This window comes from Palaemon carinicauda, chromosome 40 (assembly GCF_036898095.1).
Source record: "Palaemon carinicauda isolate YSFRI2023 chromosome 40, ASM3689809v2, whole genome shotgun sequence".
Lineage (NCBI taxonomy): Eukaryota > Metazoa > Arthropoda > Malacostraca > Decapoda > Palaemonidae > Palaemon > Palaemon carinicauda.
In genome coordinates, this window is record NC_090764.1 from 19,615,820 (window position 1) to 19,640,106 (window position 24,287).

The following is a 24,287-nucleotide window of genomic DNA, read 5'->3' on the forward strand; positions in this document are numbered from 1 at the left end:
CAGTGGTGAAAGGCTACCACTCAGCCTTGAGTCTCACCTTTAGACTGAAGGGAGTCGATGTTTTCTCTTCGTTGGAGTTGTCTCTCCTCATACGAAGTTACAAGATTACTTGTCCCCTGTCGGAAGTTAGACCTCCTACTTGGAAAGTGGTTCACGTCCTTCGATCTCTGAAGGGTCCTCCTTATGAACCATTATGCTACCTCACTTTAAAGACGGTGTTTCTGTTCACTTTAGCTTCGGCAAAGTGTGTTTGCGAACTTCGTGGTCTATCCTACAACATTGCCTATTCAAGGGGAGGGGGGGAAGTTACGCTCAGTTTGTCCATGAGTTTATTGCTCAGTTTGTCCATGAGTTTATTGCTCAGTTTGTCCATGAGTTTATTGGTAAGACTCAAAATCCAAGAGTAGCGGAATCTAGATTGGGGCCCTTCCGAATAGTGCGTCTTCGTTCTGTTATTGATGACCCAGATCAACTGTTAGTTTGCCCAGTGAGGAGTTTGAGGTACAGTATTACCTTAAACGTACAGCAGTAGCTTGCCCCTGAGTGTCAGGAAGGTCAAGAGAGGGGTCACTGAAAACACAATCTCGGTTTAGATTTGCAGGGTCGTAGACTAGGCACTCAATTGCGACGCTCCTCCTGCTCGTTAACCTAGAGCTCATGACGTTACGTGCATTAGCACGTTCCTAGTGCTCGAGAGAAACTACTCTGTGACGCAGGTACTGCAAAGAGGTGTGGAAACGTCGGACGACCTTCACCGCCCACTACAGTACCTGCAAGACGTATCCCACAGGGACTAGATGTTCTCAATTGGTCCTGTGGTGGCTGCACAAGTGGTTTAGAATGCCTCAGGCTCCTTGATGGACAAGTAGCAGATGGTTGAGGGCATAGATTACCCAGGATTAGTCTAGGATGAATGTGTAAGAATGACTGGTTCTTTCTTTCTTTCATCCTCCCCTCCTTTGGGGAACAGCAAGCTGGCCTCACCTATCTGCAGGTAATAACCATTTCCCTTGTGTAACCTGGTATAGAAATAATACTCGTTATGTCCCCTTATTGCCTGCGAGGTGAATACGGGGTAACGTCTATGATTGATAGTGAAGACTCCTATTTATCTTGAAGAAATCTTATCTAGACGGTCACATTGCTATTGTATCAAGCACACAGCTTGCCCAGGCCGCTATCCGTTTTAGATAGGTGTCAGGGTTCTTCTCAAAGGCCAAGCCAGTTGGTCCGGACTTCCACCCTCCTAATGGGTGAGTCATCCCTATAAATAGCACAAGGTTTGTATCAAGAATATTAGAACAAATGACAAATTTTAAAGTAATTTGTATTTTTCCTTATACAAACATGTAGCTTTTTATACAAATTGTCTTGCCATCGCCTATCCCACTAGAAGTCCTCCCTAAAATTGAAAGTGATTAGACACTGATGTGCGAGTGAATGGGGAAGCTGGTAACCCTTACAACCCCCGCTAACTAGCGGGTTCGGTAAATGCCATTTTGCTCAAATCTCTATGGCTAGTCTTCCAGCTCTGCTAAAAGATAGATCCCTAAAATAGCTACGGGTTTGTATTATTAGGAAAAATACAAATTACTTTTACATTTGTCATATTAATCTGGGCCATAATGCCCAGCACTAGAGCCTGTGAGGCCATTCAGCACCCACGTGCAACCCAAGAAAAACAGCTCAGTTGCAATATGAAGTAGTCTTGGTTTGACAACTGAATGAAAGAAAGTTAGTGGGAATGGAATTATACTTTAATGCTAAAACTTAAGACCACTTAAAAGCTGAAAAGATGCAACAAAGTCCTGTAAATAATATCTACAGTACACTGCTTGTGGTGCCCTGATGGTACTATCCCCTTTAAGGTGAAAGTAGGTGTTAAAATGGATTGAATGGTAGGCATTCCCTACTGGAGGCAGTTTGGAGAAGGAAACTGTCTAGATCAGTATACCCCATTTCTTCTTCCTTCTACCATCCTTTCTGAATGGAGCCTGAGAAGATACAAAAGAGCTGGAGAGAATTCCAACACCTGTGAGGTAGAAGCTGCAAGTTCTACCTGCTGGAATTGGCCATAATTTTCTTTAAACCTTAGCCTGAACGCATGGCCGCCCCCAAAAGCTTTCCAGCATTCCTCTTCGAAGGCCCAAAGATCTTCAAGAGAACTGCCTGATGGATTGGAGAATTGCAACTATCAAACCTCTTGGAGGTAAATGTGATGTCACAGCATTCATTTCTTCGTAACGAAGTTGGGCCATAGTACCATTGCTGATGTGGGAGAGATGGAGGCTGTAGCTTCCTGAATCGGCTCCACCGAAGTGAATTCTCAAATCGATAGGTTAACATACTGTATTCACTTGGCCCAAGAACCTTACAACAAGCTCTAACCAGTCTGAGAGATTTACAGCATTTCATACCCCTGCACATCTTGATAGCAGACACTATCAGACGAAAGCACCAAATCAGATTCTATTGCGGAGAGAATTCTCCCTAAACCTCATCACTGATAGCACAACTGGGGCTTGGATGCGTTATAATCGAGAACTCTTGCATCGGAAGACAACTATCTGGTGATTTAACAAGGTCATTTTAACAAACATCCCTTTATCACAACCTCAGATTTACTCTTAAGTTGGAATATGAGAGAAATCTGCAGTGATTCATAATTAAGAGCAAGAGAACTCTTTGTTACATTTGTCGACAACAGAGACACAAGTCTTTCTCAAGGAAAATTGTACTCTACAGGTTTATGAACTTTAGCACAAAGGTCCACACTCTTCCTCCCGACCAGCCACCTAACTTTGTTCTTAATTTAAGGAAGAACAGTTTCGAAGACTGGGAAAGGTAGGTACCAGGATCAACCAAGGTCAAGCTTCAGACCCTACAGTGCTCTGGAGCAACAAGTATCGGGAACCATCTGCACGCGTGCTTAGGGTACACTCACTCAAGTCAGGGTATATATTGGACAATGACTACTCCCTTTATATAGCCGGAGCATCTCTAGACAAAGAAGTCAAGGGCAATCTTTCTATGTCTAGGGAAGCAGACCAGGTAAGGTGTCCGTACCTATGACATATTCACCCGACCCTTGCAATGCTTATTCCTCATTATTAATATGGCACCATTGCCCATCCCCAGAGAGAAGAACGGTTGCTAGATGCTCTACAGGATTGCCTGGGAGACTACTTGCGAGAAGTATTTGAAGAGGTCAACTTGTATTGTGTGACAGGATGGGGCTTTCATCAGTGGTTCAAGTTCATGTTAAGAATGCGTTTATAAACTTGAACATCGAATAAGGATAATTCAAGAATTTTCTTGAATTTGTCTACGGACTAGCCAGCTAGGCTCTCTTCTTTCATACTTTGTTACCGAGGGATGATCTTCCTTCAGGATCACTGAGAAGGGTAACTCCACATATCACTAAGAGTGAAAATAAACCCAAATATAAGTGTAGCCCTACACTTTTCAAGGGTGAAGTGACGAGTCTTCACAATGAACTCTCTCCTGCTCCTGCTCCTTCTCAAGTGCCTTGGGTATCGCTCCCATTATTCAGCAACAATGGAAAAGTGGACTCTTTCCTTGCATCCTTGCAGGGAATATCATAGCTTCTTCGTGGAGCATGGAGGGGGGAAAGGCTGACTTCTGGAAGTTCGTTTCCAGAATCCACGGCCACCGTTAGCCCTCTCTCCTAACATTCCTTCTGGCTCAGCCTTACATTCTGCAGAATACTGTACTTGCAGTCAGAATAGATGCAGAAGTCATTCAAGTGGGGGCTCTCCTTCAAGAGCAGCCTAGCTCTATTTAACTACTTGGAAAGACCCATCCAACTCTCCAGCCTCAGGTTGTTCTCGCTCCTACTTCCTCCATCCCATAAACAATGCTGCTACTCTCATTTAACATACAGAACTTCCCAATGTCCGATACATTAGTGGATGCCTACGACCAGGAGGAGAGTGACAAGAGTAAGGGAGTTCTGGCCACTATCTTATGGGTAAGGTCATCTCATGCCACAAAAGAGGCGGTTTGACAAAATAAATGTCACAAAAAAGATACACATCACACCCCATCGCATGGCAAGGTCTCATCAGAAGAGAAAGGGCAAGCCATCTACCAGCTCCCTCCTAACAGCATGAGTGCAGAGAAATATTATTATGCCCCACTGGTGTCTTAAGTCAGTGATATACCTTCGAACGACTATAGTAAATCCTATTGAGCCTCTCCCTCTAACCTTTCCTTGGATACAAGCTAGAGAAAAACTCCTGTCTCCAAGAACACCATATTTCCTTCTCACTCCAGTTACTGATGAATAACAAGACATAAGTTACTTCTAAGCAAGACCCAGCTCGATGTGGGTGAAAGCATACAGTTCGTGCAACATCCACCAGAGTGGCTTTTAAACATTGGAGTGATCAGTCATTTTCAGAGAAAGAATAAGACAAGAGTAGACTTTCTTTTCCTTCTTTTAGAGTGTGTATCAGGCTATTACCCAAACTCTGGTAGATATCAAGTGATGTAGATATCAAGGTACGGGCCTTCTCCTTCTGAAGTAGGATTGTTCTGATCAACTCTTCCTGAAGGCCCGATTAGTGGGCTCTTGAAAATGTGATGTTTTAACACATTTTTTTTTTTTAACATAAAATCCATTAGTCTTAAGAGAATACTTCCACTTCCATTCCCAATACTTATTCAATTCCTAGAAGGAACATAATGGAATGATGTACAGTATGTATATGTAGGCCATTAACAATATTTGGTTAATACAGCCGAGCTGAGGTCTTTAGTTTCAACTTTATACGATCTGACTGGCTACTTTCACTGCGGATGAAAGCAAATTATGATTCACGTGTTTGTACACTGAAAAACAAGTTTTGTTCCTTAAAAACTTTGCATTGCTTCATAAATTGTGGTACAGTAACCTAAACTTAAATTAGTCTTTTTATGACACTGTATTTAGATGTTATTTTAAATATATTAAATATTACTGAATAACTAACTGTACTCTACATTAATTTCAGACTAGAATACAGTCCATTAACAATTCATATTACTAAATTCCTTTGGTATCTTTAGTCATCATTTCAATCTTTTATCAATTACTGTACAGTAATTAGCGCACTGTATAACAAATTGTAAAAAAAAAAAAAAAAAAAAAAATCTACTTGAGTCGCAAGCTCGAGAATACTACAATTAATAAGTATACTTTCATGAAATACATGGAGAAAGAAATACAGGAATGGCGCAGAAACCATGGGGGGGGGGGAAATATGTTAAAAAAAACATCACAACACAAAAGCTTAAAATACACGCACATAAATGTAGCAAGCAACAGATGACAGCCTATATGTAAAACACCTTGGAAAATAAAAGCAAAAGCTTCTTTAGTCTTCCAACTAGGGCTTTATTGATAAGATTTACCATAAGCCTGCACCTTCCCCTAACAAAATAATTGCGTGCACATATACTGTACTTAAAACTCTCTCTCTCACTCTCAAAAATTTGTAATGACTACAGTAAACGGGGACCCCCAAAATTTATATCCTTTCTACGAGTAACGATCTCAAGCAATGGCGTACCTTATATGACAATCGACTAAATCCCACATTCCCAAGAGAAACTTGAATACACCTTTTATGAAAACAATTGTATGATTGTATGGCACAATAAGAACAAAGATGTCCTTGTTCAAGGGACTTTACTGAGCATCCTACATGCAAAGAAATTATATTGGACCTATTTATGTAAGACACATATCATTACTAAGGCTTATTGAAATGTTTAAAGAGTACAAACACTTTATTACTACATTAAGTAAGCACAGCATACAATGAAAGCCCCAAAACGAGCCGTCATCAATTCTGAGGTGGTGGTGTAGCTGTTATGGGAGTGCGAAAATAATCGCTTTATAAGGGGCTCACCAGTACCACTATCTGTGGTACAGATGCCTACACTCACTTCTACACTAATGATATAAGCTTAACACTAAAATTACACCATCAATCACCATCGGATGTCTCAAATCACACATAAATGTGATACAAGCTCATATTCAATCAAGAAGGTGGTTATACATATATAAATATATGTATATATGCTGTATTGATGAATGCCTTTACATGTGTATACATATACAGTACACATATAAGTGCAAAAAAATATACAGTATATATATCATTGTTGTCCATGCATCATCAGCAGCCAATTCCATAAAACCAGGAACCTTCTGATAGCTATCACATTCAAGGCTTACTTTTTTATAGTTTCGTGGATAAACAAATTCAGTCTTCAAGCCAACACCTGACACCTGCTTTTTCCCGTCAAACCATTTTAATAAATTAATACAATAGCTAATATGAATTGAATAATAAAATTTACATTTATTTCCCAAAATCTACAGATATGCATTATACTCATACCATGACAATAAGGTTGCAAAAACTATGAAAGTTGGTGGGATTCTAAGGTTGACGTATGGCAACTTATTGCATCACAATAATTTTGAATGAGGAGACATGGTTACAATGGTGGAACAGCTATGAGAGGTGTCAAGACTTGCGACCGAATTTAAACCAAACTACGCAATAGTGCGATGGGTTGGGCTCAAGGTGGGTGGGGCCCAGCTCTCACCCAACCACCACAAAAACAGATTAAACAAGTGTGAAAGAGCACACCAAACAGGCCCCTTTCTCAATTACAAATTGTAAATTTTTGAATGACATTAATCAAAGCCTCAAATTAATTGATAATTGAAAGGTGTACTGAATAATAAAAAAAAAAATGACATAAAATCTTTTTAAATGTTAAACTAATCAGCAGCACACAATAGAAGGGAAAAACTTTTGGCAGCACAAAATTGTTGATCCTTTTTTTTTTTTAAAAATAGCACTTCTCATTCACTTCTCGCAGTAGGTTAGATTGCTTGATGAAAATGGGCAAGAATGCCCCACTTTTATAATTTACCAGGTTCACTTGGGCAGTTTCACTTGATTGTAGATGTGCACTGTACACTTGTTTCATCTGTACACTTGTTGATCATGGCTTGGTACTATACCTTGCATGAACCACTACATTAGAGTGATCATGCGGGGTCCATCGCCGTGCTGACTGGAGATTGTTGTAGTAGTTGTTGATGCCGAAGTTACTGACCTACCTGAGTTGTACATCATCCAGCGTGACTCATGTACCTAATGGACATGTACCTTAACAGGCAAACTGCTCGTTATACCACGGCAGGTATATTTATATCAATTTTCAATAAGTGTCTCTACTTAATATGGTCCATAGAATGGCATATTTGATACACATCCTTTATCCATCAAATATATACAAATGGCATTGCTTTGTATTCCTTACCTTTGGACAAATGAAATAGGCCATCTAAGCAAAATAGTCTAAAATTTATTTGATAAAATCTTTAAAAATAACAGTCAAAAAGCTAAAACCATTTACAACTTAGGAATCTCCTACACTCTACATCACAGCCAAAAGGTACAGAGTCACTTGCCTGAGGAACATAAATAATCAAAACTTCCTTTATCACAGGTAGGCTCGTCACTTACGGCATCAAATCCGTGTAAAATTCAGGTACGCCTCAGTCACGTATTACCGTCTCTTCGTGCATGTATAACAAGAAACACTACCACTTCTTCTCTTCCAATTTTGAGCAGATAATGAGACAAACTTTGTTAATTGTTGAACAACTGAATTTGTTAAAAGTCGCAAGTTATCGAGCGCATCAAAGGATACGTTTCCCGAAACCATTTTCAAAGTTATGTAATGTATGAAGTCTACCGAGCTTCACTTACACAATTTATCATATACACTATCGCTTGCTTAGGCACAATAAATCTATATAAATAAAGTTTCCCTAGCAATAATTTTAATCCTCATTGATTTGACCATCACCTTCTTCATCTTGGCCATCCCGGGTTTCACTTGGTTGGTCCACACTATCATCGAAGCCTTCATTGGCTTGGCCATCACCATCCCTATCATCTTCTTGCTCAGGGTTTAAATGTTCATCTTGATTTGTAATATTAGTTATATTCATACTTGCATCCAAACTGATTTCGTCTGCACTCGGTGACAACATTCCTTGATCTTCCGACTCTTCAAATTCCATGGGAGATTCCCGTTCTGTAGAAAATGATGAGTTTTGTGGAGGAGCAGCAGGAGGAGGCATGAATTCTGAATCAAAATTGCGTGCCTCTTGGGATGATGTATCAGCTAATGTTTCTTGGGGCGTACTAGAACTCGTATCTTCAAACATGTCAATTTCTTTTGTAGCACTAGGTTGAGCCTTAGCTGCACTAAATTCTTTGGGCTCATCTTTCGGTTCTGGCAGAGGACTTTTCTCTTTGCCTTCTGTATTTTTTTCTGATTCAACTATTGGAGACGAATCTTGCTTATTAACAATTTCAGGAGCAACTTTCTCTTCAGCTTCTTTCTCTCCTTGATCCAATTTTGCATCTGATGATATTGGAGATTTATCCAGAACTGAATGCTCACTATCACCACCAACGACTTCTGATTTTTGTGGTTCCTCCTTTTCCAGTGTGGTTTTAGTTTCTGAACATTTTTCTGATGGTTGATCATCCATATTTTCCAGGGACATACTCACAACAGTCTCCTTCACTTCATTCTCTGCAACAGTCTCCTTTGTTTTAACATCCAAACTTTCATCTTTCACCTCAGATTTAGTAAGTGGTTCCTCTGTTCCTTTAGAACTATTTTCACCACATTCGGGAATAGTGCCTTGTTCTTTATCTGATCTTTCTGGTTCTACATCATCCTTTTTGATAGTTAATTCTTTGGTTTCCACAGATTCTAATTTAGTCTCCTTTATTTCTTGTACATCCATTGGTTCTTCTTTGCCTTCCTTGACTTCTTCTTTCCCCTCTTTTTCCCCTTCCTTATCTTTCTTTTCTTCTGTATCTGCATTCAATTTTGTATCATCGCTTGGTTTATTTGTTTCCTCCGAATTATTATCCGGATTCTCACTTTGATTGCCAGATGATATTTTAGCCCAGATGTCCCAGCTATCAGGTTCAGCCTCCTCAGCTGCAATATTACTTTCCTCTTCCTCTCTTGCTGGACCCCACCTGGTTTCCCAAGATCTCTTTTCCTCTCTTCGTTCAAATTCTCTGGGCCTTTCGTCGCGATACCTATTATTATTATCCCAAGGTCTATCGACATCCCGGGGTCTGTCCTCCCGATATCTGTCATCCCTCGGTCTGCTATCCCTAGATCTGTCATCTCTAAAGCGATCGCTTCTCGGGCGATCGTCTCTCGCCCGATCATCTCTGTAACGATCCTCCCGATACCGATCGTCCCTCGAGCGATCATCTCTAGAACGGTCATCTCTGAAACGTTCATCCCTTGAGCGATCATCTCGGGAACGTCCATCTCTGGAGCGATCGTCCCTTGACCTGTCACGGTCATCTCTCGATCTATCGTCCCTGGCTCGTTCTTCTCTCGGGCGGTCATCCCTTGGACGATCATCTCTGGAAATGTCCTCTCTGAAATGGTCATCTCGAGAACGTTCCCTGTCAACGTCACGTGCTCTGTCATCGCCTCTAACACATTCGTCTCTGAAACGATCCATTTCACCTTGTCTGTCATCACGGGATCGATCAGTTTCCCAAGGGGGTCTATCTGGAATGCCATCTCTAAGGCCTTGAGGAGGCCCTCCATGAGGGTCATGTCCTGGGAACCTAGGACCTGGCCCATCCATCCAAATACCTGTGGAAGTTATTTCATCTCAATACAAAGAATATCATGAACTCCCATTTGGAATGGGATATTTAATGCTAATTCAATTTAATAACACGTCAGGTTTTTTGTTAATCCGTTATTCTTGTGTAAAGTATTTGGCTTTCAACCTTGTTTTCTTTTGCATGGTATACCATAATTGGCCTTTCCAAGGCTTAAATTTAAAAAAATTTCAATTAAATTTGGATTCAATACACTAGAGAAATTACATGCCCATCCTACATGTTTACATAAAGATAAAGAAGAAAAGAGAGTAAGCAGGACCTAGCTTTGAAAGGATAAAAGTTTCATTTGTGTAGGGAGATAAGAATAAAAAAAAGTTTTAAATTAAAAAAAATAGAGTAAAGGATAAAAAAAAAAGTTTTACATTAAAAAAAAATTGACAAAGCTCATTTTCGTATTACCTTGATTAATGAATAAATATTAATAGAAAAATAAATTTCAGAACTGATCTAAGAAGGACAATATAGTAGCCACAAAATCAAATTAGTCATAAAACAATACTGTCTCTACATACAACATTTATGGAGGTAAAACTCAATCTGAATTTAATGGACCTCTCTACGATATACTTACCTGGTCGTTGTCCGGGCATTCCAGGGCCTCCAGGTCCGTTTGGTCTCCCTCCCATGTCACCCATCAGCGGCGGTCGACCGCCCAGAACTGACCCAAGCCCAATGGGAGGTGGTCCTAGCAGTCCTCGAGGGCCGGTGAATCCGGGGCCGTGCATCCCTCTAGGACCGAATCCTGCTGGTGAGAAGGAAGAGAAAACTGAACACGTTTACATGAAAGAATAATTATTTTGAAATTGTTTTCATTGGACAATGAAATATAATTATAAGTGGGTTATCATAAAAATGGAAGCAAGGTAATTTTACAAGGGGAAGTTGAATAGGTACTTGGGAGAAGAGCAAAGAAATCTGTTTAAGAAAATGAGTAATAGGCAAAGGACAAGGGGGGGACAAATAACATTGAAAAACAGCATTAGAATTCAACATTCTTCATAATTTTTGTTTGGCATACACACAAGTACATTAAAATGAAAGACATACTAGTGCATTCTTTTATAAGTACATTAGGATATTACTTATCTATCCCCTCACAAAATAGACCTAAATTAACTAATATGTTTATCAATGTTATAATTTTTACTAGACTCCATTTTAAACAAGTGGCATTTTTGCAATAAATCTTTTAAAAAACGGTAAGTACGGTTTTATTTGGGCTAGAAACAAAGTCATTACTATTAACTATGTAATACTGTGATTGTTAAATGTAAGATGTTTGTCATCAGATTATTTTTAGATGCCAAAAGGAAAGTGACGAGAAATTTATATAAATAGAAGGTTGATATAACACTAATATAATTCTAGTTATCTTGTTGTTCAACACATCCATGTGTATGCAACTTTTTTTTTTTTATTTAATTCTGGTTAGGATTTGATTGGATTATGAAATTCAAGCAAAAAAGTCCACATACTGATAAATGAGGTCATTTAGTGCCATCATATTCATTTCAATTGCCCCCCCCCCCCCCCAAAAAAAAAAAAAAAAAAAAAAACACACACATAACATAGGACACATACAAGACGTAGACAAATAAAAATGAAAAAAAAAAAAAAATAAAAAGACCATTACCAAAGGGCATGGCTATCAATAAGATATCAAAAATTGAGCTACCATAGAGATGGTACTTCCAAACTCAATCTACAGATTTTGAGCTGAACTGCAGATCTTACTAAAGCAACAGAAGCCGTTACAATGGTCACCCTCTAGCATATGCATGTGCGAGGTGGGTATGACTGATCTTCATCAAGATAAAATAACAACTTTTTGGTTGCTGAAAAATCTTCCAAGCCAGGGGTTGACATGATGCTCTTATATCTTTTATTACCAAAAATTTCCGTGTACAAAACGACCTTTAAATCCTATAATTCCCCACTACAAATTGGGAGCATCTTACATTACCACTCTAAAAGTCAAACATTAAATTCTTGTGACATTTTTAGGTAGGCTAGCTTTGGGCTCAGTATAATTAATATTGGCATACATGAAAATAATGACATTAGGAAATAAACTGATAATAAGGGCAATATAACTATTTTTACTTTATATATCAGTGTCCCATAATAAGGAATAATTCCAAACCCATGAAATTAATTTTTTTTCAAAGAATGCCCAGCTGAGAAAATGCAAACACCATCAAACTGATTTTGTTGTCGGCTTATTTCAAGCTACCACTATCAGTACATATAAATAACAAAAAGCATTCTTCATGTAATTTACAAACTTATTCAAAACATACATCACATATTGCAAAAATTCTATATCATAGACTAACACAGTTTTCATAGTTTGCTAAAAGCTAGATGTGTAAATGCATTAGTTTGTTTTGACGGGCAATGAAACGTAAACAATGGTTCCTTTTACGAAGTGTGTAAGGAAAACATGATATAAAATTGGCTGTTATTTTGTTTACTTTGAATTTCTAAGATTATATTCAGTAAAATAACATGTTATAACATCATATTTTATAAAAATACCCATTGCTGCAAAAGATAGCTGACACACAGAAATGTTTTGTAATTTAGCTTTCTTAAACTATAGATATAGATCACTCAATATTTACTCTAATTCATTACCTTGCCTTACCAAAAAGTTATTTTATACTCAGAAATATATGGTACGTATTGACAAGCAGGGGAGACAGACACCCCTCCTTTCATTCTATTAAATATAGGACCTATACTCATTTTTTTTAATGAGGCACATTTGCACTGACTTGCAGCGGAGCCCTTTTAGCTCGGAAAAGTTTCCTGCTTGTAGATTGGTTAGAATTATCTTGTCCATCCAATCAGTGAGCAGGAAAATTTTCCAAGCTAAAAGGGCACCCCTGCGAGCCGGTGCAAATCTGCCTCGCCAAAAAGAACTAACTACAATACAGTAGGTCTCTTCATTTAGGAGTGGGAAATACTTTTAACAAAATAATGAATAGTTTTGTGCCAAGAAGTTCAAAGAGCTATTCTTGAGCTTTCTGAAATAATGGATGAAGTATAGTAAAACTTTCATGTCTATATGTAATTCTGAACTGCTGCAACAAACACATGCTACTCTAGTTAAAATGTGTTACATTAAATAACACAAAAGTCATCCATATTCCTGGTACACTACTGTGTATATTTCTCTTGACTTAAAAAGAATCCAAATATAGTCTGTTTCCCCTATGGAGGATTACTGCCTATGAATGATACAAGTGATGCACTGTAGATCTACTACAGACATCAGCTTTCAGTCTAAGATATCAACTGAACTAGATCATTGAAGCTGCATCCAAAAACACTTCGGTATACAAACATATGATCATCATCATTGAAAAAACTCAACCACTAGGTGTCAGAAGAATGTGATGACCTTAGAACAAAATGTAGAGCTCCTTAATCCACATTGCGAAGGCATATACAGTCAACTTTTGCGCTGGCAAAATGCAGACAAGTATTGTACGTTGCAACATGGACAGGTCAATGGTAGTGACGTAAAATTATCTTTTCATTTGGATTGAGAACCAGCACCACAAAAGCGTAACAATGAACCCTTAACCCTATCCATGGAAAGGCAGTTTCTCTTTAGATATATTTCAAGACTGGCATGGGCACAGCTGAGGAGTCCAGACCAGGCACCCATAGAATCCTCTAGGCTTGTATGTAGGTTCTCACTGAAAATGTAGAAGTGGTGTTCTTTTCCAATACCACCTCACTTATCCAACTAAACCCCTTATAGCAAATGAGTAAGATGGCTAAGTTTTAATCTCCCATGGATGATGATCTTGACCTAGAAGTTTTACCATTGCCAACTTACATCCTTTTACCAATCTTTCAGAGATGTGAAACCACAGACTTTGTTTGCTGGAAATGTCAGGGCTGACTTTGTGAATGTCCTCATGGACTTCCTGACAATGACTTCAACGAAACAGTGAAGATCGTGCACTGGCACAGAGTGGGGAAGGACATCATCTTAGAATTGCTTGAAGGGCATGATACTGAGTAACCCGTGGAATCAATTTGCTCAAAAAAGCAAGGAAAAGGAATAAAAAGGCAATGATTATGAGGAACACAGCATCACTTGATAAATTAGGGGGGATGTTACCATTGCTGAAGGAATTGAAAACTACTGCTTGTAATATAGATCCATCTACAGTATGTGACCACAACACAAGAGAAATGGAGCTGAAGAGAAAAGCTCTCCCTCACTATGGTTTTCAGCTCACGAAGAGAACCTCCAAGCTAGCAACAGAATCCACTATACATTAGACACCTTCTCCAACCTGTGGAAATTCACAGCAGTGATGATGATGTATAAAAAATCTCATCTGATTGCAAAGAGCAAGTAAATTATTTCCAAGTATTTTTACAGGTTTAGTGGACATGTTTATACCCTACGATCCAAAACTTTATACAAATAAGTACAGTACACTCAGTATGGCTAATCTGATGTTCTAATTTGCTGGCAGAAATTTAACTAGCTTTTCCTTACATCAGTGATGATGAATCTACTTAAGATTTGTCATTTTGAGTAGTTACCTACCTAACAACCCCATCAAGAGCATAAAAACTGATGGCCCAGTTACCCTGTTACCAGGCTAACTGGCAAAATACTCCAATCATGGTTTTGCTTTTCTTTTTGGGCTTTTCAAAGACAGATTGTTATAACAATGGGTCTTTAATCATACCAATACTCTCGATAATGCTCACATAATATCATGATCCCTTACTTTTTTCTTAGTGCACATTACATAATATACACCAGGAAGGTTTCCAAGGGCATTGTCAACTCACTGCCCCATTAAGACTTCAAAACGGCACAGAGTTGCCAAAGGAAGATTTAATGAGGCAAGGTCTGTATTTCAGTTTTGACAAACCTTTTACCAGTTCACCGGTGTTTCAAGGTAGTATCGAATCTCTAGAATTCAAATTTTTCAAAACTTTTAAAAACTGCTTCATTTCGAAATCAAAATAATGGTTTCGAAAAAGATAATAAAAAAGCTACAGCTCCAATAGAATCATAGATCAATTCTCTATCATACTGTTCTGAAATTTTTATGAAATAAAAACATGGTACTTATACACATGCCAGCAAAAAATGCCCTCAAAGACACACACACACACGCATACATATGTGGGAATTTGTGTATGTGTTTGGTTGAAGATGAAAATTTTCATGTGCCCACAGTCAGTATCACAAATGACATTGCACGAGTTGACAGCCATGCCTGGTATATATCGTGTGACCAGATCAAAGAGGGGATGGGCGGCCCTTTCGGCTACCAAATGATAAAACCGCGCAAAAATACTCGTTTCCTATCGGAAACCTTCTGAAACTTCACTGACCTAGTCACCCTAAGTATAAATGACTGGAAATTGAAGGAGAATACTGCATCTCTGTTGCCTAACCTCATGCAAATGGCAAAGTCTAACTGTATCACTTCTAAGCAATCCACATTATTTGGCCAGTAAATTGATTGCGGGTAGCATACTGATGAGCTGCAGGCTATGAGTAGTCTACTCAGCATAAACCAGTGAGCCCATGAAAGTTTTGAGAATGTTCTCAGCACAGTATCCATGCCAGTTGTTTATGAAGTCAACATGGATAGACCACTACTGTATTAAGAAACTGATTATTCCTTTACTCTGATGACATTGCAACCATATTTAAGAGACTGATTATGGTTTCCTGATTTCTTACCAAAGAGTAACGTATGTGCTCAAATTCATCCCCATTGAGGGTTGCTTTCTTTCTTTGATCCCTGGAATAAATCATATTGTCTAGTAAATTCCGATAAAATTTTTCACGCGAGTTGCATAAGGAAGACACGTGAGTAGAGTTAACAGCAAATATGGACATACATTATTTGAGTTGTTCAGCATCGGTAATCATTGCTGTAAAGAGAACGGAATTGAAAACTGCTCCTTCCGAGATTCCAGGTATGACAAGTCTATGTTTGAATAATGTTTTATTTGCCAATTCTCAAAATTTTGACTTGAAGATAGTTGTGTACCCCTTTACATAGTACACATGTTCCTACTGGTTCACCTATCCATCTTTGTGCTTGTTGCACAGGATAAATTGATCCAATTTATCATAAAGCCTGGGAAAGCCAGGATACTTAATGTCAGCTTCACTACCCGACACGATAAAATTTCTTGAACAATGTATTTTTCCTAGCTTTATAAACACGAGTCATTTAACTGGGTTATTTTTCGCAGAGCCAATTACAGGCAGTTGAAGAATTATCGAGGGTCTGGTAGCCTAGTATGGTTGCATCACCCTCCCTCGGGCTGTATAGTTAGGTATGATGTTGCTCATGGCTGATAACTCACTATAATTCTGGTCAGAACTTGACAAATCCAACAAAGTTTTCAGGGACCTATGAGTACAATCCTCAAGGTAGTCAGAAGTAAAGGTTGTCTGCCTTTTCCAGACCCCACCTCCAAGTACCAAAGCTACAAAATGGTTTTTGCGGAAAGCCATAGTTGCTGTAATACCACGAATACCATGTGCGTTGGGAAGGGACCTGGTAGACGCATGGTTGTCTCGCATAACCGAAAGATATTGCTTCTTTTGGTAACTTTTACATACGACCCGTATCAATACGAAAGCAACTAGTCCGCTTCAAGTAGAGGCGAACCGCTCTCACAGAAGATAGTAGCAGACTGTCCATATAATCAGTTACCTGCTTGATTGAGGAAACAGAAGTCAAAACCAATAGTCATTCACAGCCAAAACCTGAGTCTTAGCTACAAATTCAGGTAAAAATGAGAAGGAAAATTCTCTTCAACCCTTGGAATTAAATAATACATGTTGGCCAGGGCCCCAGCCACCCGTTGAGATATTACCGCTAGAGTTATGGGGTCTTTAACTGGCCAGACAGTACTACATTGGATCTTTCTCTCTGGTTACAGTTCATTTCTCTTTTGCTTACACATACACCTAATAGTCGGCCTATTCTTTACATATTCTCCTGTCCTCATACACTTGACAACACTGAGATTACCCAACAATTCTTCTCCTCAAGGGCTTAACTACTGCACTGTAATTGTTCAGTGGCCACTTTCCTCTTGGCAAGGGTAGAAGAGACTCTCTAGTTATGGTAAGCAGCTCTTCTAGGAGAAGGACACTCCAAAATCAAACCATTGTTCTCTAGTCATAGGTAGTGCCATAACCTCTGTATCAAGGTCTTCCACTGTTTTTGGCTCGAGTTCTCTTCCTTGAGAATACACTCGGGCACACTATTCTATCTTATTTCTCTTCCTCTTGTTTCATTAAAGATTATATAGGAAACATTTATTTTAATGTTACTGTTCTTAAAATACTTTATTATTCCTTGTTTCCTTTCCTCACTGGGATATTTTCCCTGTTGGAGCCCCTGGGCTTATAGCATCCTACTGTTCTAACTAGGGTTGTAGCTTAGCAAGTAATAATAATAATAATAATAATAACAATAATAATAATGAGGCCTTGAAGTTCACCTTTGATGATGCTAGGAGAAAAAAGGATGACCGCTATAAGCATGAAGTCTCGGTAAGAGGCCTTAGTCAGAGTTTCATACAATGTCATTTTATGGGACCGTAAGACTTTAACCCCATTCCAAGTCTGGTTTTTTTTTTTATTTCTCTTGGCAAATAGGACTATTGAAAACTTTACCTCAAGGACGAGAGTTCCCACGATGATGAGAGTAAAGTAAAGTCTGCTATCAGTGAAAATACTGGCCTTAAGGGAAGCAGTCTTCCATTGGTTACACCAATAACAAGAGGTATCCAGAAAGTTGCTTTACAGTCGGTGTTGAAGAATCATTCTTTTAGTAAGTTCTGGATAACCTCCAACTGTGAAGAGATAGGTACAATATTCCCATGATGTGTGGAACTTTTTCATGTGAGGTTGTCATAGAAGAGTTGGCCAATTTGGAAGGTCTCTTGGAACCTCTATGAGAACTTGAGGTCACCTTGGGGGTACTAGCATTACTCTGAGGTCTTTGGACATTTTAATTTTGTTCAAGACCTGGCAGTCAGCTATGATTGTCTGCAATTATGCTCTTCTTTCCTGGGATGAAGCTTGCTGTGATGTAGACAGCATTCATGAACGCTCAATGATACATCCCAACTGCCAATTGATAAAGGTGGTGAGACACAGAGATCCCTTGTTTGTTGACGTATATCACTACAGTATTGTTGTCACTCATCAACACGACCAAGTGACAATTGACTGTATGATATTGTATTAGGTTATCTTAGCAACCCGTTTGCCAATGGTTATATAAACGGATGAGCATTACTGGTTTTGTTATTTTTAAGCTTGCAGAATCTTTTTTTGCCCACGTGGGATCTCTTTTCAACGCTTATCGCTATTAAGAATAACACTTTTACTTGGGACATTTGTTATTTCATTGAAAAAAGAGCAAATGCAGAAACAGGGTTAAGTTCAAATGATAAGATTATGTGGTATATAACTAAAGTCGTGCTGTCTGTCGCTCACCTTTGACAGTATCTGTGAAGAAGAGTAACGCTGGAGACGCCACTTTCATTTCCATTCCCCGGGATACGAAATTAATTCGTTCTGTGGTGGCTTTCGTACCGTGATTTTTTCACATAATGAAACAGAATGAAATAGAACTACTGTAAATACATTTGAATCATACAAGATACCTAACTAACCACAGGAATTTAGTTTCATACCGAGTATTTTATCGTAACACGAGGCAAAAAATCCTTGTATGTCTCTTTGCAAAATGAGTTTTTCATATACAGAACCTTTCATATCTAGAGGTTTCACTGTAGTTAATGTGTAATGACTTTTCTTCCTGCATCCAAAATGAAACAGAATGAAATAGAACTACTGTAAATACATTTGAATCATACAAGATACCTAACTAACCACAGGAATTTAGTTTCATACCGAGTATTTTATCGTAACACGAGGCAAAAAATCCTTGTATGTCTCTTTGCAAAATGAGTTTTTCATATACAGAACCTTTCATATCTAGAGGTTTCACTGTAGTTAATGTGTAATGACTTTTCTTCCTGCATCCAAAATGCCTGAAATCTGATGTTTGAAGGTGTGCTCCCCACCCTTGGTGAGATGCTTCTGAAAACAGGAGGAACTTGTATGGGAGACCCAATGAACAGGTTTTTTTCCTGGATCCACTATGCAAGGTTCAATCTGACATCCGGAGTAACTCTCAACAGAGTGGATGGTGGGGTGGACGTCAGGGACCATCGAGATTTTAGTGCCCACTGAATGGCCCTGACCTGCATTCTCCTGAAGGGAACGAGCTTCTCCAAGGTGTCCCAAAAGTTTCTGTCAAAGGTGGGCTCGGAGGAAGTCCTTCAGGAACTGTGCAGCAACCTGTAGAAACCAAAGAATTCTGTCTTGTAACAAAAACACTCTGTCTTGGACCGAGTCAACGTCCATACCAAGAAACCGAAGACGACGCTGGGACTTATGGATTGATGTTAAGGTCTTACACGGATCATGAGATCGCAACGAAAATTGAGAAAGTCTCTGGTGAATAGGCTCATCCCTTGATTCTGCCAGTAACAGCCAGTTATCAAGGTAAGGAATTTGTCTAATTCCAATGGCTTGAGCCCATGAGGAGATGAGTGAAGACTTACGGTGATGCGGACAGGCCGACCTAGCACCCTGAACAGGAAGATCTTTTACCAGAAAGGAAATCTCAAGATACGTTCCTCCTTAAATCGGATGTACTGAGATCTGGAAGTACGCATCTTGACGTCTATGGGCAGCAGGAAGTCGTTCAATTGAATAGCCTGAATGACTGTGCTAGGTATTTCCATCTTGAACTGGGTTTAGGGAATGAACTGGTTCAAATGGAAAAGGTATATGGCAGAGCTCCATACCCTTGTTAACTCATCAGGAAATTGCTCATAAGTGGTAGAGGCACGGGACAGGTCAGGACAATGTCCTACAGTCGTCTCTCCAATCAAGCTGGACCAGGGTGGCCATGGCAATGGCTGCTGATGACTCAGCAGATAAACCTATAGGTTTCTCCAACTCCCCACCACTAGCTCTCAAGAATGTTGATGTTGCATACTACTAGAAACATCCAGACTTGAACATGGCTAGAACTTCCATCAAGCAGATTGAGATATTGTCTACCAAAACCAGTGAAAAAATTCATAAACAGAAAGTCACTTACACTGAAGAAAATGAGTGTTTTTTAATAATTTCACCCTCATAAGATAAAAATTATTGCATTGAGTAACCACCCCCTTATTTTGATAGTAGAGATACCCATCAACATACGGCCTATGCGAATTGCGAATGATCTACTTTACAACTGTGACCAAAAATGATATTCCTGGTGATGATGTGTGGTTATGACATGCGTCTGTCAGAAAGCGAACGAACGAATCGAGTGTGTTGCCCACCACATATATAGTAGTAACGCATGACAGCATAGTTGAGTTATCGGGAAATAATACAGTATAAGTTAGGAAATTATATCAATGATACTGCTAATTATACTGTATGAATTCTCGATACCTCCATCTTTAGGTCAGCTGATGAAAAACAAAAGTAAAAGAAAATATCAGAAATTGCTATTATCAAAATGTACCTTAAATTCAGAAGAGAAAAGTACAAAAATTCTTATACTGTAAACATCGCAAATTTTAAGTAATTTGTATTTTTCCTAACAGTACTTACCTCGAACTACTTTCTTAGGAGTATCTGGGATATCCTCCCAACCGACCAGAATTTTGTGTACTTTACCTTTCTCTCGTTTTCTATGTAGGTAACCTCTGGTGGAGTGATACGCGCCATGAGGCAACCCGGGGTCAAAGAGCATGCTTGCTCAGGTCTCGATCTCCAGTAAGTTTTTGACAGATAGGTTTCTACGAAGTCCTGTAAGGCACTCGGGGCAGGATGGGTGGGCCATAACCCGAAAGTAGTTCGAGGTAAGTACTGTTAGGAAAAATACAAATTACTTAAAATTTGTGATTTGTTCCAACACGGAGTACTTACCTCGAACTATTTTCTTAGGAGACTTATACTTTAGGAGGTGGGAGTGGCCTTCCGGACCTAGAGACCGTGATGAGGAGAAAAGAAACCTAGATATGAGGTTAGGTTCCTGCTGACCCCAAAGGAAACACGAGAAAATAGGGAAAACTACGCAAAAAAACTCCCGTGTCTAAGTAACTCACCTCTGCAAAAATCCTTGGAGACACATTCTTCCATTGACAGTGTATCCCATGGCAGTTAAAGGATTTTAGGGGTCATGTAGGGGAAGGTGATAGGGGAAAAAAGGGTAAGGAAGGAACCTATGTCTCTTGGACTTACCGCCCGCGGCTTCCCCGGGGCTACACCTTTAAATCTTTTGGAGCGCGGAAATGACGGGACCGAGAGAGAACCCGTCCAAGGATCTCCTCGAACAATCCTTTAAGTAGTGAGCCGTAAAGGTAGACTGTCTAGACCATGTACCTGCCCTCAGGATTTGGCCCACTGCCATGTTTCTTTCAAAGGCCAACGAAGTACTCAGTCCTCTAATGTCGTGGGGTCTAGGCCTTCCTGGAAGATGGACCCCTGCACTACTGTAAGCTCTCAGAAGAAGATCGTATTTTTGGAGACCGGCTTCTTCACCAGTCCCGAGGAGACGAACAGACTCTTGGTTTCGGGGCGAAGTTTGGCCGTCCTGTCTAGGTACTTCCATACTGCCTTGACTGGGCACAGAAGCAAGTCCCTTGGGTTGTCCGAACGCGGGATAGCTGGCACTGAGAACCCTTCAAACTTGGGGTCCCAAACAGCTGGATTCTGAGTCTTGGCTACAAAGGAGGGTAAGAATCTGAAGGTAGCTTCTCGCCAGCCCTTCGAGTGTGAGGTCTCGTAAGACAGACCATGAATCTCACCTACTCATTTTGCTGATGCCAGAGCTAACAGAAAGACTGTCTTGAGGGTGAGCTCCTTGTCTAAGATGTCTTTGAGGGTCTCAAAGGGAAGTTCCAAAAGCATCTTCAGTACCCTAGCCACATCCCACTGGGGCACTCTAGCGGCCTGGGGGAACACGACTGCTCGAATCTCTTGATGAGCATCGAGATATGTCTGGAGGTACCTAGGTCGATGCCCTTCAGGAGGAAGACTTGGCCCAGCGCCGCCTGGACTCCTTTAATGGCTGGGATGGACGTGCCCACTTCGTCCCTGAGATACACTACGAAGTCTGCTATCTCGTGAATGGAGGCCCATTACGGCCTGATGTTCTTCGAGGAGCACCACTTAGTAAAGGTAGCCCACTTCGGCTGGTACACCGCGACTGACGAACGTCTCAGGTACCCCGACATCCTCGATGCCGTCCTCGACGAATATCCGTCCTTTCTCTCGATAACCTCCACGCGTGAAGGCGGAGGGACCGAGGGTTTTCGTGGAACCTTTGGAAGTGAGGCTGCCGGAGAAGGTCTGGTCTGTCCGAAAGTGGCCAAGGTGGAAGGCGTGCCAGTTCCTTTAGATCCGCGAACCACTCTCTCTCTCCGGCCACCAGGGCGCTACCAAAGTCTTCCACAGGTTGTCCGCCCGTCTCACCCTGTTGAGGACCTGTCTGAGCATCCCGAAGGGAGGGAAGGCGTAAACGTCGAGGTTGTCCCAAGGGTGTTGGAAAGCATCCTCGAACGCTGCTGCTCGGTCTGGCACAGGAGAACAAAACAGGGGAAGCTGTGCGTTCAGTCTTGTGGCGAAGAGGTCTATCACCGGCGAGCCCCACTTCAGGATAAGGGTCTTGGCCACTTCTGGGTGTAGGGACCACTCGGACCCTACCACTTAACCCATCCTGCTGAGGTCGTCGGCCAGGACGTTCCCCTTCCCCGGAATGAACCTGGCTGAAATTTTGATTTGCTCCACTTCAGCCCATTCTAGGAACTCCATTGTGAGTCTGCAAAGTTCCTTCGACTTCAGTCCTCCTTGCTTTTTCACGTAGGCCACCACCGTGGCGTTGTCGCACATCAGAGCCACGGTGTTTCCCCGGAGTAGATGGAAGAACTCTAGGCACGCCCTTTGTACGGCCATCATCTCCAGCCCGTTAATGTGCAAGTTCGTCTCCTCGACTTCCCATTTTCCTTTTGCTGTTTTGTCGAGAAGGTGGGCACCCCAACCCTCCTTGGATGCGTCTGTGAACAGGAGCATCTCCGGAGGGCATTCCTATGAGGGTGTTCGTTCTGACGTGCCACCACTCCAAGACTTCCTTCGTCTTTGGGGACACCGGGACTATCTTGTGCGGGGAGTCCCCCTGGTTCCAGAGCTCCTTCAGGTTCCACTGCACTCCCCTGAGTTTGAGCCTCATCTGGGGGACTAACTTCTCCAATGACACGAGGTGGCCTATCAGTCTTTGCCAGTCCTTGGCTCTCCTGGGCTGGCCCGACAGGAAGGGCCGGAGTATCTGTTCTAGGTTGTCCAGTCTCTCCGCGGAGGGGAAGGCTCTCGCCAACCGGGAGTCTAGGACCATCCCTAGGTAGGTCATCCTGGTGGAGGGTATCAGCCGGGACTTCTCAAGGTTGATGATGATACCCAAGACGTTGCAGAACTACAGAAGCTTCGCGCCTTGCTCCCTCAGTACTTCCTCTGAGGCTGAAAGCAACAACCAGTCGTCTAGGTACCGAATCAGGCGGATGCCCTGTTCGTGTGCCCAGGCTGAAACTGTTGCGAAGACCCTCGTGAAGACCTGAGGGGCTGTCGACAGTCCGAAGCAGAGGGTCCTGAACTGCAGCGTTTGGGTACCCCATTTTACCCTTAGGTACTTCCTGCTGGAGGGATGGACAGGGACCTGGAAGTAGGCGTCTTTGAGGTCTATGGACATCATGAAGTCCTCCTCCCTCAAGGCCGCTAGGACCGACTTCGGAGTGTCCATCTTGAAGTCGGTCTTGCACACGAATTTGTTGAGGGCTGAGAGGTATATGACCGGTCTCCAGCCCCCATCGCTTTCTCCACCAGGAAGAGCCTGCTGTAGAACCCTGGACCCGGGTTCTTGACTGGTTCTACTGGCCCTTTCGCCAGCATTGCCGAGACTTCTTCCTGCAAAGCTGCTACTCTCAAGGGGTCCTTGGGTGTCAACCACTCCGCCTCTTGATCTGGGATCAGAGGTGGGGGGTCTGCTAAGAAGGGAAACCTGTACCCCTCCATTAGTACTGCTACGATCCACGGATCCGCTCTGTGGTCCCGCCATACTTGCCAAGATTGTTTGAGGCATCTCCCCACCTGAGGCATCGGCAGGAGAAGGGGGCCTCCCCTCCTACCTCCTTCAAGAGGCGCGGCCTGAACACCCTCTCCTGGAGCCCGAGTAGGACGGTCTGAAGGCTGACTGTGGAGTCGAAGCTCCTCTACAGGGGGGCTGCGAAGACTGGAGCCAGGACGTTGCCGTGGCGTCCCTTCCGGGTTGGCTAGGTGAGGCACGGGAAGGGTGAGAGACATCTGAGGATGATCTTATATGGGAAGGCCTTCTTGTTGGAGGGGGTCTGGGCTCTCCCACA

General features: G+C 41.3%; 1 protein-coding gene across 9 annotated transcripts in view; it reads right to left on the reverse strand.

The window, feature by feature from the left end:
- Positions 1-5,780: 5,780 nt before the first annotated feature.
- Positions 5,781-24,287, reverse strand: part of Isha (Insulator su(Hw) mRNA adaptor) — a 117,207-nt gene continuing 98,700 nt past the window's right edge. For 7 of the 9 annotated variants that reach the window (XM_068363436.1, XM_068363443.1, XM_068363441.1 and 4 more), the window contains exons 16-17: positions 10,345-10,539; positions 5,781-9,738 (exon numbers count right to left, since the gene is read on the reverse strand). In XM_068363436.1, coding sequence (XP_068219537.1) covers positions 7,877-9,738; positions 10,345-10,539 — 2,057 coding nt within the window. In that variant the 3' untranslated portion in view covers positions 5,781-7,876. The remainder of the gene's footprint in view (positions 9,739-10,344; positions 10,540-24,287) is intronic. The other 2 variants (XM_068363439.1, XM_068363438.1) reach the window with 2 other exon arrangements.